The sequence below is a fragment of the Ammospiza nelsoni genome, chromosome 3 (genome assembly GCF_027579445.1).
Source record: "Ammospiza nelsoni isolate bAmmNel1 chromosome 3, bAmmNel1.pri, whole genome shotgun sequence".
Taxonomy (NCBI): Eukaryota; Metazoa; Chordata; class Aves; order Passeriformes; family Passerellidae; genus Ammospiza; species Ammospiza nelsoni.
The window spans coordinates 50,197,574-50,213,884 of record NC_080635.1 but is presented as its reverse complement, the minus strand read 5'-3'; the positions used below and the strand labels follow the sequence as shown (position 1 = coordinate 50,213,884).

The following is a 16,311-nucleotide window of genomic DNA, read 5'->3' as shown; positions in this document are numbered from 1 at the left end:
TCTTAGGTCTTCTTGGCTGCACAGTTTCTGGTTTCTGCTCTTCCCTACAAGTTCAGTATGAAAGGAAAGGTGTCCAGAGTGGACACCCTCTGGCTTTACAGCACTGCCAGAACCACAGAGATTTTTGTGACAAATTGAGACAATAGAGCTTGTCTCCAGCAGTCACTCTCAGAGAAACCACAGTTTCTGCTCTGTTTGTACTTGTTAGTTTCTTCTTTCCACACCTCTTACAGACCCAGTTCTGGAATATACAAATTGCGCTTAGAATAGTTTCAGTTCTGTACGTGATTTGGAATTCCTTGGGGTGAAATGAAAATTCTATGTTATATATGACACTACAGTCCTTAATTTGTTAGCAACATTGAAAAATAACAATAGCAGGCGAAATATATACAGGCAAAGTAACACAAGAGCTGTAACCTCTGAGAATCAGTTATGGCTTTGGCATGTGCTCTTGGAGTCATTTTTACATTCCTAGCAGTTTCCTTACACAGCACAGCATATGTTCTCATTCTTGTACATGTATATACTACAAGACATAGATAAGAGCACATGTAATGGAAACAAGATCTTGTTCTTCTCACTTCTCCTAAAGAACTGCTTGCACTAAGAGGTATGTCAAACTCCCACTTTTGGACTCACTCGTTCTAAAACTGCCAAATGAAATGATGAACCAACCCATTCAGAAGGACTTTTTTTGTTCTCCTCTCTCCCATCCCCCATTCTTCCCCTAATGCATAATAACATTTCCATGGATATAACTTCCTTAGAACTAGAGTATTAGGAACTCAATTGTATTTACACTGTAGATTATAATTGCCATGATAAAGGATCACAAGTGTATCTTTTTTTGTCAGCTTGTTCCATTAAGGACTCCTAACCATGGATCATTGATGTAACAGATCATTATGGCCCATTGTGTCAGTTCATCTATTGGGACCTGTGCACTACAAGCATGACAGATTTTCTCTGCAGCAATTATAGTCTGTTGTGACAATAGGATTTAATGAATCTAAACAACAAACCACATAATCTGTTATTACAGAGCACAGCTATGCACCCAGATGGGAATTAAGTTCCTCGACATTGCCAGTTGCAGTTTTAAAAATTGTGGCTATTTCAGTCTTCACTTTATTAGATGCAATACTCTAATTTACAGCATATATTTATCTCTTCCTTAGCAGGTCAAAGATCTTCAGAATTTAAGGCATAATCCTGGAAGTGTTCTGTGATGTCATTTTTTTTCCAAGTAAACATTATCTCTTAGGTTTTTAGACACTTACTCCCTGCCTTTCACTGTGATACTAGCCATGCTATTAATGATTCAGTACTAGCATTGTAGGTGAAACACACAACCACAATGAAATTGGTCACAGAAATTAGTGAAACATAGCAGAATATTTCTGCATTGTTTCTAAAGAATAGGCACTTCTAATATGAATTTCTACAAAGTTACCCCAGTGCAAATATGTAAAATCACATTGACTGAAATTTCCATGACTGATGCAGCTGAAGGTCTGCTTTAGAGACTTTTGATACATGCTTGTGGAATTAATACTGTCTTTAGAAGTACAGATTTTCAGCTTTTGAATATGAGTTCTGGACTTCAGCTCATCAGAGCTTCCAATTACAGTGTTGGTACTGCTATATTTTCATCTATGCATATAGACACTACTGGAATATACGTGCTTTGTTTAAATAATTGAAAGTTCATTGCAAAGAATATATTCATAAGGACTAGATGTGGATGCGCTGTGTAAATGCCATTGTGGATCATCATGGTCATTATCATGTACTTTTAAGAAGAAATTCCCAATTAAACTTATTTCCATATCCATACACTTGAATAAAAAAAAGAAGAGATTCTTACCCTTACCTAGCATGCGCACACATTTGGCATTCTGGTCAGGACTATCAAATGAGATTTCTCCGCACCTCTGGGGAAAAAACAGATATATTTCATTAGTCTCAGTGATAAAACCCCTGTCCTCATCCTCTGATACCTCTCTTTATGCTTTGGAACTAAAGATGTTCAAGACTCATTGCAAAAACATAAAAAAGGAAAGCCTTTGCAAGTAGCCAAAGTGTGAGAAAAAAATGGTTGTTGCAAATGTGTCAGTATGGGTCAACACTGTTCTCCAGGGTGTTTGCTGAGGAAAACTCTAGGTAATGTCTTACTGCCTTTGGATCTGTCTTAAGCTAAGACTGATGTCTGCCTCTATCATTGAGGATGATTGTGTCCCTGTATATTCCCAATCAAGGAACATCATTGGAGTTATGATCAGAATACAGAACTGTTACATTTTTAAACACAAGATATGATTTTTGAGTTTATGTAGACAGACCTGTCAGTTTAGCTGCCAGGACAAACATAACTGGTGTGGCTTATGGGTCTGATCCAGTTTCAATTAAAGACAATCAGTGGGCAGATCCCACTAACTTCAGTGGTGGTTTCTTTAGCTGCTACATAAAAGATTCAGTTTTGTATCACTACACTCAAAGCTCATGAGAGGGGCTTAAGGACGGCCTCAAATTTTCTAGGTAAAAGGGGTTTATACTTCCTTATCTACATACTTAAGGTTTTGGTATCCATGACCAAATGGGAATAAAAGCAGAGTGAGTAAAGTTTGGAAAAATAACTGAGAGCTGTCCATTTCCTCTCCACTTTCTTTCTCTCTCTTATGTACTGTCTCCTTTTCAGCACCTATGGTGAAATTGTTAGAACTGGGGGTTTTTTTGCTTTTTTCATTAAAAAGATGACATTGCAGCAAATATTAAAACCTACAAATCAGGTAAGTAAAAAACCTCAGAACATCAAAGAAAATGAAACACAGCAGCAGTTTCATAAATGAACAACACATTTGGAACTCACTATTGTTAAAAACTTTTCACCTCCCTCACACTGAAATAAACACAAATAAACAAACAAAAATCCCACACAGTCTTTTAATATATCATTACATCTAAAAAGAGCAAACAGATGCCTGTATTCACCTTCCTAGGTGGGAGCACATACTACAGAAACAATGAAAAAGAAAAACAACACCTTGCATTTCAAAGTTAATTTTACAAATGCTCTTATGCCAGCTCACTGTCAGGAGAAACAGAAACTTGATATTTATTCTTCTGAGAAAAATGCTAAAATATAGGCATGTTTTCACCGAAGTCTCCCAGCTGCTTCTTGTCAAGAAAGCATACTTAGACAAACACAGATGGTAGAAAGCACGTCAAAATTCACTGCCCACTTCACCCCTGGAATTATGGTGCTCTGTGAAAACCTTTGGTTATTTTTGATTCAGTCCCTCAGAGGTACTGTATATCCCAGACATATTTATATAAACATCACATTTCAAGCTGGCAAATGGTGTCTTAAAATATCTAACAATACTCACCAGTCCTAGCATTATGAAACTGGGAAAACAGCTAATGTTCCCCAGAGCCAAATAACATCACATGGGATCCATTGTAATGATGGATGAACTTCGAAAACTTCGCAAGTAAGATTCAGATAACTGTATACAAGTTCATAGCCTTATCTGAATTCCCTTTATGCCACAGAAGTGGTTGAAAATCATGTTACAACAGTCAGCCTAGGAGATTTTTCACTGCTACCACTTACAGCTGGAAATACCAGGAGAAAGAGCTTCTGCAGCAATTTCACTTCTGTTGCTAGTAAAAGTTCATAGGTACATGTCAGGGGGGTGAAAAATAAACTGTTACCAAACTGCTCAGAGTGTCAAAAAGGACCCGTTTAAAACCTGGATTTGTAAAATGGCACAGAAATACAGCAGGAACTCACTTTTGCTCATCCACAGAATAGGGTTGTTTGTGCATTTTTACTGTTAGCAAATGTTTTCCATGAACAAGAAGTGAGGAATGATTTCAAGATTTAATCTTTAGGATTAAACTGGGACTTTACCACAAGTACTATGCATTCCTTCCAGGGCTGGATAAGCTTCCTTGCCCTTTTCCTGGACTGGCTTACTTCCTTTTCCCATTTATGTTTGTTCCGCCTGCTTGTATATCATGGTTGGTACTGTGAGATGTGGCCAAAAGTCTCTCCAGACCCAATCCATTTCCAAACTAATCTTACAGCAGCTGCTCATTCCCTCCTGAAAATGTCTAAGTTGGCTATAAAGAATCTATCAGGGAAAAGAAATAGGAATTTGACATTAGATGCTGGTTATTCTACTTTTTCGTTTCAACCAGTCAGAAAGGAGAGAGAGAAGGAGGAATGACCTTGGGCATACCTGAGTTGGGATACTTTAAATCTCAGTTTGGGCTTCATGGCTGGGCCCAGTACAGTATTGGTTGGACTGGTTCTGCTATATGCAATCCTGGATGTTGCCTCTGTGAGTTTACAGAGGCAGCACTGCTGAAAATAATACCACCAGTGTTCAATTTCCCTGAACTGTGAGAGCCTTTGTTGTTGAAAATCTTAAAAGAACTGTTGTGTTTTGAATTGGTCAGATTTAACAAGAAATGGGTAAATACAAGTAAAATTCAACCCTCCAAGTCGTCACTGTACATTCATATACTTTGAATAACTGAACTCTGGACTAGATCTTTTTTTTTTTCTTTTTGGAGCAAAGGAAAGCATAGGTGCTTTCAGTTAATAATATTTCAGTAATAGAGGTGCATTTTCACATAGAAGTACAGCCTGCAGCTCATTACATATGTGAATTTTTAAAATATTTATATTTATATAAGAAAATTAATTAATCAATTACCTACTCTCTACTCCCTTTTTTGAGATCAGATGCATGACATGATATTGAGCCTGTTACACAAGCTGCAATGTAGTAAACTAGAATGGAACTTACATGTCCCCATGGAAAAGACACTGAATCATGGAGCAGCTGAAAGTGGAGCTTAAAATAAAACAAAGTGAAAAATGAGAATAGGGACAAAAGGACATGGAATTCAGAAGAAATGTGGCATGAACTCAGGAAGATAAGTAAATTGGAGAGCTTGAAACCAGCCTGGATGACTCTGATGGCCCGGTACCACTTGTCAGCAAAGGGGAACCCCAAAAGGCACAGGCACCATCTTCTGCAGAGAGAGGCTCTGCTGGAGCAGGGCGCTCTCAGGCAAGGTGAGAGGGATGCTCACTCAGCAAGACACGATGAGGGGTGCACAGGAAGATGGGCAGCCATCTGCAAGAAGCCCTGTACCCAAACAGTGTAAGTAAAACTGCAACACAGCAGGGCATAACTAGCAGGAAAAAGCTCATGCAGAGAATGGATGGAAAATCTACTCTGGGTACTAATGCAGTAATGCATCTCAGGTTACTCCTCTGGTGTTACGTGATCATTCATAGGCTGGGTTTCCATTTCCAGCATGCCTGGGCTCACACCAGCTGCATTTGAGGATTTGAGATATGTGGCAATAAACAGGGTGTACATACCCCAGACAGAATATGCTCTTAGTTTTACCTATGGAAAAACTGGTTTTGAAGTCATGCTATTCAGCTTCTATCTGTATGATAAACTAATGCATTACTCATTTTAAGGAGGAAGATGCAAATCAAGTAATTGAAATAAATGGGTCTAAATCTTTTCTATGACAAAATTCAGCAATTAAATGTCTGAAAGTGTTTTTCATGAAAATTGCAGTAAGTGGCATGTTAATTTTCTACTTATTAAAGGCATATAATTAACACTGATCTAGCATTTAACTATTCTAATCTTGTTAGATTGTATAGTGTTTTTAAAATATAGTAGGAATTTTTCTGGCATGAAATTTGAACATGTGTAATTTTTGACCTTTTTAAGCTGCAGATAACCAAGTTCTTTAAAGCCAGTTTAAAAGGTTATTGGAGTAGGAACCATAATTACAGGCTTCTTCACTCTAATCTGTTTTGTTTTGCATGTCCTGAGTATGGTGCTCAACACATGTCTCTTCCAACATGGCAATAATCAGGAAGGTACTTGATGTACATGATCAACCAAACATGATAATAAATATTGGATCATTTTCTTTTTGCAGGAGGTGACAGGGATTATTGTACTGCCAAACAGAGGAGATGTGTTAACTGCACACTGATGGCACATTTTTAAAGGATCTATTGATTTCTTTTTTTAAAGTAACCTTCAGTTAGTATGCTTTGCTCTTATCAATAGTAGATGGAAGTAGATTCCATATAACAATATAGTGTGGTGAAAGAGCTTGCTCTTTCTTTCTTTCTTTCTTTCTTGAGTACCACATATAATTTCTTATTCCTTAGGAAAGTAGAGTTAAAAGATATAAACACAACTGATTAAAGGAATTTAAGGCAGAGCAAAAAGCTTCTATGCTTTTATGAATAAATGGATATTCTCAGAGGCAAGAAAATGCTAGTCTTATTCCTATTTCTGTTTTCCTATTACATTCCTTTCTCCATTACCTGTAAAAAGTACATAAATCATGTTCTCTCATATGTAAAAACATCATTCTATTTGCCTAAGGATTACTGATGTAAAATCTGCTAGCGTGAAAAACAATGCTGCTTTGTAAGTCAGCAAACTTCCATAAAAACAACAGGCCACTCATAAATAGCTGAAATCTAGAGGCAGTATTTCAGAGAGTCAGGCCACATGCCTTTCATCTTCAGGCTGCATGGGAGGCCTTTTAAGGCTGACTCACTTGATAAACTATCAGAGCGCAGGAACTGTAGGATGTCCAAGGCATTGTGCTTCCCTTTCTGCCTCTCTGGCGGGGACAAAAGGAAGTACGGAAGCTACAAAGACAGACTGGTGTGTAATGTCTCTTACCTGAAGCCTTTCTGCTATTACCTCCCCCAAAATAAAAGCCTTGTAATAACATCTGCTACTGATTAAATCAATTTTTATGCTAAACAAGGAAGTTCCCTACTGATACTCTGTAATCTTGAGATTCACTTAAATGTCAGATACTTCTGTGTTTTGCTGAATCTTTATCCATTGTTTTTTGTTGGCCTCAGCAAAGGAAATAAAACCATTGTTTTTATTTGTTTCGAGACAAAAGCTCATTTTCTCTATATCACACTATATTTTAATACATCCATATTTGATCAATTTTTTCTGAAGACAGTAATTGCAAAAGCTTACCCTATTCATGTGATCTGGAATTGATGACTCTGCATTATGTAATAATTAAACTTATCCTTTCTTACATGAAGCATGTATATAATGAATACAGCTTGAGAATTACATGTATAAACTTTCTCATTGGTAGCAAACACTATTAGAATCTTTCAGCTAATGAAATTCCCAAGATCTATAAAAAACTGTGATTGGTGTTACGTACTATTTCCCAAGGACTTAGTAACAGTTCCCATAATAATTATAGATAAAATCTTATACTCGCCTGAAAATTTAGACCTACATTAGGCAAGTTAAGGGTTTCACTAAACTGGGCTGAAAAAACTACACTTCCTTTGAACTGGCACATATTATGTCTATCTCCATCCACTCGCAACTATTGTGTAATCACAGCATACTGATGACAGCCTTTAAAATACTATTAGAAGCCAGAATGCTACATTTTTTGCTATTCAAATTGCTATTGTTACATTGCAACTATTGCAACTGTGCTGTATTTCACGGGGAAAGTTTCCAGCTTCCCTATTTAGTATCAGCATTGAGGCATTCTTAAACTGAAAATTCAGGTTCTATAAACACCTGGATGATTTTCTGCAGAGTTGAATAGCTATATCTGGGCAGACTTGTTCAGAGAGTTCATCCCTTTCCAAGTTTTCCCACTGAAAGGGAACATTTCTCTTCCCTCCAAGAAATTAAAGCATGTTGCTCAAGTAACATTTCAACACTGTCACTGCCAATCTCCAGCAGAACCCAGGCACTGCATTTCACTCTAGAATCTACCACGCTGTAGACCCTCAGCTAGTCTGAACAGAAGACACAGCAAACTAAGTAATTGCAACTAAATTGAGCAATAATTGCCAACCACCCATTGCTGCCAGTAGTCAGCATCTTGTTTGTGGGCTGAATAGCCCGAGGTGAACCTTTAGGCAGTTCATTTTATCACAAACCTGTGATTTAATATGGTTAAGAGTGGTTTGAAATGGATTAATGTTGCTGGAAAATGGATATAGCAGTTTAACTGCTTTGTTTTCTCCTTGAGTCAAGGGGAAAAAAAAATTTAACGGCGTGTGACTTCATTAGGGAGGCGCCAGCAGCCCTGACCCCCATGGGAATCTGTCAGTGTTTTAATATGGCATCCCCTCTTTTCAGTGTTTATAACAGGGACACCAGGAGCCAAATCCAGAATTGCTAAGCAATAAAAATGTTGGGTTTTATTAAGCAGTAAGTTACAGTCGAGTGTGCATTAACGGGTGAGGCACAACTTTCAGGCATGTTCTGAAGGGGTGCCATCATCCAAGAAACATTAAAGAGCTGACTAGTTTTTTTACCCTCATGGGATGAATCTGTATTACAATTCATATTCTAGTTTACATTTAAGAATGTAAAACATCTGTAGATTACCTAATGGATCCTCCCACAACAGAAAGAGTTTTAAGTAGGAGGGAAGATGGGAGGAAAATATCAATATTAAGGAAAAGGCAAATATGTTCTCTCTATTTATTGTTGCTCTGAAGTGAAACATCAAAGTTCTTTATATTTAAAACATTTCCTGGACCACATAATTATCTTTCCTTCTCTGAACTGTAGAGCTGGACTGTTCTCCTAGTTGCTTTCCATGGTCACAGCCATTTTAACTTTTACTTTCTATTCAAATATGTAATGGGAGGAAAAGATGGGATTAATTTGTGAAAATTTAGGTCTCAATTTCAACCACGTTTTTGTCACACAATTCCCATCTATCTACTGGATTAAAGCCTTGGAAGCACCAGCTGACACACCACACTCTGCAATAAGCAAAGGTCTGTGGGAGAATGAACCTCCTGAAAAGTCTCCTCAGGCTGTTCAGAGCAATGTGGGATGGATTTTGGCACCTGCTCGTTTGTGTGTGCCCACTGCATAGCGCATGGATTGCAAACAAAAGCACAGTCTCAGGAAGGACAGGAGGACTGAGTGCCAGTGAGTTGACGCAGGCATCTGCCTATCGTGACTGTCTGTGTCTCTGACGGCTTCCTGAGCAGCACCAGGCACCAGTGGCCACCTGCTTCTCAAGAGCTGGGCACTCCTGGCTCCCTAAAACATTGGAATGTACTGGGGCAGCCCTGTTTCACCCTTTTGAGGCTAAATTTTTAAGGAATAGGGGTTGGTGAGAACAACCCATGCCAAAAGCATACCAACAATTAAATAATGGGTTCACGAGTCCACCACTTTCATTCACTTTCTGGCACACTTAGGTAGCAGAACTGGCACTGGGCCAAAGAAACCACATAGGAGAGAGCTAGAAGCCATCAAACAAACCTGAAAACACATGTGGAAGGTCTTGTCAAGTTGACAGCTTCAGCAGAAGTGAAAACAGCACTTAGAGGCAGAAGGCAGGAAAATACTTTTCCCTCGTTCCTTGCTTGTGCACCACACAGTGCCTGGGTCTGAAAGTAGTTGGGTCTCAAGGACAGTTGCCAAAGGACTGCAGAATCTGCCATCTTGTTAAAAGGGACCTTTCCCCCATTCTCATTTCTCACTCTCCCTCTCGCTCTTTCCCTAAGATAACTTTGCTGGCATCCATAGGGAACTGGGCAAATAAAATTTTGTATTTTATATTAAAAATAAAATATAAATTATAATATATAAAATATATATAATTTTGTACGAACAAAGTCCTTTCTGCAACACTTGGAGGCCCCATGATGCCCTGAAGAGACCCGGGCTCAATTTCTGTGTGAAGAGGACACCACCAAAGGATGGCCACTGGCCTGCTTTTGATTAGCTGTTCACATGATTTCAATGTGTCACAACATGAATAGCTCATGTCACACAGTATCTCCTGGGTTTATTGCCAACTTTCATTGAATTGACCCAATTTTCAGTTTTACTCCCAAATTTGCTCCTGGTTATGCTTTCCAAACATTTTGAGCTCTACTGCATTGTATTTATTTTTAAGCTCTTTTGCCACTATAAGCAATATTAATATATAAGTGCTACCTTCAATAGTTCTGCAAAATTGGCCCAATAACAAAATTTTGTGGGCACGTGTCCAGCATGTTACCAAACACTTACTGTAAAAATGGGCATCTATATAGCTTGTTAACACATGCTTCTACAGTCATAGCTATTCATTAGAAGTGCCTATTGCACTTATGTGTAATATTCATTGAGTATCTCCCTCACTGGGACATTCAAGAGCTCTCTGGATTCAATCCTGTGCCATGTGCTCTAAGATATCCTTGAGCAGGGAGGCTGGACCAGCTGTGACCCACTGTGGTGCCGACCCCTTCTGTGGTTCTGTGATACTCTTACATCACTGCAGTTTCGAAGAGGAAATCAAACCAAAAAATTGAGTGACCTTAACACTGAAAACATGGCTTTTGTAAACTCAAGTACAGCCAGCATACATCATGTTTCTATTTGCAGAACATATGGAGCTAAAAAACAGCAAGTGTTGTTTTGACAGGAAAAATTTGCATTTCAAAAATTGTCATATTAGACATCATGGAAGAACATCTTCTGTGTTAAAAGAAAGAGTCATTGGTACTAATGTCTCTTTGTCAACTTTCAAAGTGGGATTAATAACATCTGGAGCCATACAAATACCATTATATTATAAGGAAATACTTAGATGCTACTGCAGTAATCCCTGTGAACATATTTCAGATACAAAAAATCCACATTATTTTGACACACTAGCTACTGTTTCCAAGGTTGCAGTCTTTTGGAGTAATTCTAAAAAGACTAATTTTCTCCCTGAAAATAATTCCCAGAAGCAGAGTGTTTTGTTTTGTTTTGTTTTGTTTTGTTTTGTTTTGTTTTGTTTTGTTTTATGTGTGGAACCATAAGTTCTAAATAGGTGCATTGCTGGCAAGTATTGCACAAAGCTGCTCTTTTCTTTCACTTCTGAACAGATTCTGATTATAATCTCTTAGCCAAGACTACATCCATGCTTACCTTTGAGAAGGTAAAAGAAAAGGACAAAGTACCTGCAAATGTTTCTCTTACTGTGGTAAAACTCATCGTAGGAGTTCACACAGGGAATGAAATGCCCAGGAGTTTATGCAAGGAATTAATTGCCCAGGTATCTTCCTCCTTCTCTGGCAGTCCCAAGGCCTTCCCAAGTGATTTGCCTGTTGAGTCTCTTTACAAAAATTGTCCAAGCTTTTCATCCTAAAGAGGCTTATTTTAGACTGCAGAAACAACCGGAATAAAAACCAGCAAAAACACTCAATGGGAACAAAATGTTCCCTGGTCTGCACTCAAGGTCTTTTAGAGCCATCAATCTCTAGTCTAGAGAAAATAAAGCCATCATAGCTTCAAAACTATCTGCAATTGCTGTCATAATCCTGTTTTGAGAGCAGGTATTCAAGCAAGTCTGAAATTTTATTATAGAGTTCACTTCCATGTATAATCCAAACAATATCCTGATCATATTGGAGGATAAGACACCTCTAAAGTCACTCTACTGCAAGCATTTTATCTGCCAGTCTTTGTTTTCTTACTAAGTTTTCATCAATAAAAAACATTAAAATATTTTGGACTTGATTATTAACAACTGCATTTGCAGTAGAAAAAAGAAGTAGAAAAGTAGAAAACTTTACCTCACATTTTAACTATACCACATAGTAAAGCCCATTATATAGGAAAGGTCATAATTATTAAAAAAGGCAGGACATGAATTAATTTCATAAAATGCTTCTGTGCTAAACTGGCTTTCTTTGTAACAGAAACAGGAAAAATATAGAAGTTACTATTCTTTTAGGCTTTGCTAAGACATGACAACACCTACTATTTATGGGATCTAAATGAAGATTAGAGAAGGACTCAGTTGAGCATGGTTCCCTCCCTTCATCTGGATTTATTCTCTTGAAGAGCTGTCTTCCTGCTGTAACTAGTAAACCTCAAGAATTTTGTAAAAAAGGCAAAGGCATGTTTGCTGTTACTCCCTATCCAAGTGGATACTGCTTTTCAGGGGGAAAACTGAGAACTGTACTTCACCTGTAAAATTAAGAAATTTAACCTGTTAACCTCTGTTGTCATGGGAATAATCTTAGATTGCCTTTTGGCCTGGCTTTGCTCACACCTTCCACTCTTACCTGCCAAAGTCAACATGGTGAACATTTCACTGCGGAGTTTCTGCCATATATCCCCTACCTGTCCGTACAAAACCACACAAACCGTTTCATTTTTAGTATAAATCAATTTGATTCTGACTAATACACATGGCATCATCTCTTTTCAGTGTCTGTTACCAATCTTAACACCACACAGCTGAGTTTATTGCAGTGGGTGTATCAAGCATTGTGACTAATACCTGCCATACATAGTTTATTCTTTAACTGGTCCCCCAAAGGGAAAACTGGGTTCATTAGCTATAATTCTGCTCTCAGAAGATTTTATTCTCAGATCTGTTTGGTTTTGCCTCATGCTGTTTAAGTGTGACTGCTATCTGGTATTTATGTTAAAGATGGGATTCAAAACCAATTGGTTTTGAATTTTTTCCTTTAATTCCCAATTTTTATATGATAGGCTTCAGGAAAAATCATCCTCTCTGTATATTTTCAAACAATTCCTAAGATACTGAATGTCTTACTAAGTTATTTCTTTAAATGAAGTCCCTCTATTGGTAGAAGTCTGTTTTATAAAACTCCCAGGATTTAACATGTACATAATATTTAAAACTATGGTGGGCTTTTCTGAATCTCACTTGAGGGAACTGAGCTCTTGATTTTTTTCTAGATGTTCATAAAGGAAGGGAGAGACAAATTTCTGGAGAAAATTATTTATTTAGCCCATCTGATTACAGAGAACAGCCTAAGTCATCATCAAATGCAGTTAGAATGATTTAGCTGATTCTTAGTGTAAACACTGGCTGCACATTTGGACCCCAAAATCATTAATCCTGAGTGTTAGAGGTTGGATCTGCACAGCTGGAAAAACGTTTTCCCAGTTGCCACATGACAGTAAGGTGGCTGTCAGGGAAGCAGAGCTAAGGGCGCTGCTAATGGTCTCACTGGGATGTGGGATATCCAGAATGTCTGCTCATAGAGGAAGGACAGCATGGACTTTTTAACAACTCCAAATTAATTGTGTTTTTGTGAAGGAATTAAAAAGATGTTTTTAATACAGCTATGGCCACCATTATTAGGACTAATTAACCACTTGGGAAGAGTATGAGGTGAATAGCAGAATACAGCTGTGAGGCCCACTAACAGCTGAAAGAAAATATGCCATTTCCTTCACAGTAAAGAGAAAACCTTTTCTGAAGCTAGGGGTAAATCCTGTTATTTCCTCTCAGCTTTAAAAAACGATTAAGCAGTGAGCAAAAGAATGTTTCCCATTTTCCTATTTTATGTTGTTACAGACCTTTGTATATAAAATACAATTCTTATAATGAAGCATAAAAATACAGTTACAATTTCATGGAGGTAAGGATTGCTGAGTAAATTGTACTTTGTGGGAAGCAGGGGCACATTTAGAAGTAGTGCAGTGCAGTCATTGAGAGCAAGGAGCAGAAGCACTTTGCTTGCCAGAATCTGAAAGCACTTCTTTTTAAGAATTCTCTTTTGGAAACATTTATACATTACTATGGTATCTTTTGTATTTACATATGGCAGGCCTTTGTCGTTCTTTACAAATGAGTCATCATTTCCCATATATTGCAATATACCCGAGCCACATGACTCTGATAAAATTGCACATATTGCAAATGGTAAATCCACACAATTTTTACAAGAAAGAGCAATGGCTTTTCTTTACAGATCTTAGAAGCTTTTTTTAAACTTACTTTCCTAGCATTTTCAAAAATTCTTTCAAAATGGAGTTTACATAATACATAAATAATAAAGTTGTATCTAGTTATCTTTGCTGACTTTATTTTAAAATCTAAAGGTGCTGTTCATTTTATGCTACATAATTAATAACCCAGGTGAAAATGCTGTCCAGTGCAAACAAGTTTTTGAGTGGAAATGTGCTGGGTTCCAATTAAAGGAGGTTCTGAAGTACCCCCTATTGATATGGAAACATATGAAATTTGCATTAGGATGTAAACTCTTGTTGCTCAGGCAAATCTGTATTATGGATGCTGCGACATTTCTCCTATTTGAATGCTGGCAATGAAATGCTGACCTACTGCCTAAAGTGACTACAGCAGTTGTCATGCCGAGCCTGACACAAACAATGTAATGAGTTTTTAACAGGTCTCTGCAAGTGAAAAACATTTGCTGTTGTCTCTTGTGATTTTTATAATTTTTTTTTCTCGTTCTTTCAATTTTTTGTTCTGTTTTTATTTACAATATTATTAAACGTTACCCTTGAGGCAGGCAAGACTTTCCAATTAGGTAGTGTACGGATGGGAAAAGGAGGAAAGGACTGCTTACACAAACTTGCTAAAGGTCACCAGCCCACTCAAAGAGCAGGGAGTAACATTCCAGTTGCCTGTCATTCTGTGTGCTCTTTCTTACATGAACAGCATGACTACATTTATCTTGTTGAGTAATGGATGACTAAATACAGGAGCTAATGGTGCCCACTGATGAGAACTCTCACCTGACAAAAGCAACTGAGCAACCTGGGCCAGAAAAATCAGATTTGAGGGGAGATATTTTGAAAACAAATGTCACATTAGATCAGAAACTCTGAAGATTTTATTCTTCAAAGGCAGCTGGGGGACATAAGAGCATAGTTATCAAAACAGTCCTGTGCTTGTTGAGCATTTTCTTCCTTATGAACCTGTAGCAAGTAAATCCAGCACATACAGGTAACATTTTGGTCAGCATGAGAGGCTCTGCTTGACTCTGATCTGCAGAGGGAGTAAAAACCCTGGCTGGTACAGCAGTGGTTGTTTATCTAAAGATGACCACACACACCAACCCCACACTCCTCCCTCCCCACCTGAAAACCACCCGATGAGTCCCTGGAGCAGCAGCCAGCATCACACATCGACAGCAAAGGGAACTGTGGGGAGAGGGTCAGCACTGCCAGCACTGCAGATCAGATGGTCTATGCTGTATTTTGTATTGACACATTCATTTTGCACTAAACTGATTTGATTTGTACAAAAATGTGTATGAGGAATCCCATCAAGGGGAAACACAGAAGGGTTTATCCTGATGAAATTTCTGTTTCCAGAAAAATCAGATTTTGTAACAGGACATAAAACTGAAACCAAAGAGATTCCAATTTTGAAAACAATCACCAAGCAAAAACTTGAAAAAACCTGTAAGTAAAACTAATCTTCCCATCTGGATGTACAGTAATCCAAGAGGAGAATAAGAAAGTTATTGTGTGGGTTTTTCAATGTTTTTCTTGTGTTTAGTGTGATATTTCACAACTGTCTGGGGCCTACTTCCTCAGTGCATTGGGAAACATCCACTGCAATTAGACTCTGTAAATGAAAAAAAAAAAAATAGTTTGCCAGAAATGTTAGATTTCTCTAACACAGGAAGTTGGCTACTTGAGTAGCCATTGACAAATTGATCTACAGATGACAGACTGGCCATTGGAAATCATGTTTCAGCAAATTAGAAAGTCTACTGACATCTGGGCTAGTGCTGCTTAGAAATTCCAGTTTTCACAGACACGGGACTGATGTGGAAAACACTCAGCATCCCCCATTGTGCAGACAGAAGAGACAGCTGCCAAAAGAGACAGCAGCCATCAACTCAGATCCCAAACAAGACTCAACCCTGCTTTTCTGATGAGCAGAAAGGCAGCTTTCCTCTCTACACCTAACTCCTAAACCACCATCATTAAACAAAACTACTGTCTTCCATTGTTTTAACCACATATGAGTTAAATAACAGGTCCTGTTCAGCACTGAATGTCCAGCAAAAATCAAAGCCATGACACATCTGTGGCTTTCTGGACATTACTGTGATAACCTAGCCCCTCATTCAAGGCTGACTGTTCACCTCTGTTTAGATTGTCTCTGCTTAGCTGGTACTGAAATCTTTTGCTGGTGCTCACTAACAACAACATCTCCAAACATGACATGGGCAGTGTGGTAGTATTTTGAAGTATGGTCGTTTTCCCACTGTTATATTGCTTTATGAGAGACAGCTCTATCCTGAGTTCACCCCCCTTTTCAACATGGAGATTCAATATTGTTTGATCACACATTTATTTTTATCTGCTGACTGTATAGAAGGGATTAAAAAAGCCTATTGTAATAACACAGAAGCCTGGAATAAGATTAAAAGTGTGTCATTCCCATGGAAAGGATGTTAATCCAAAAGTATCAAAAAGTGTTTAGGCTGTGATATCTTTG

At 38.0% G+C, this 16,311-nt stretch overlaps 1 protein-coding gene across 2 annotated transcripts in view; it reads right to left on the bottom strand.

The window, feature by feature from the left end:
* PDE7B (phosphodiesterase 7B) overlaps positions 1–16,311 on the bottom strand; it is a 169,593-nt gene that overhangs the window by 112,627 nt on the left and 40,655 nt on the right. For both annotated transcript variants that reach the window (XM_059467623.1, XM_059467624.1), the window contains one exon: positions 1,877–1,937. In XM_059467623.1, coding sequence (XP_059323606.1) covers positions 1,877–1,937 — 61 coding nt within the window. The remainder of the gene's footprint in view (positions 1–1,876; positions 1,938–16,311) is intronic.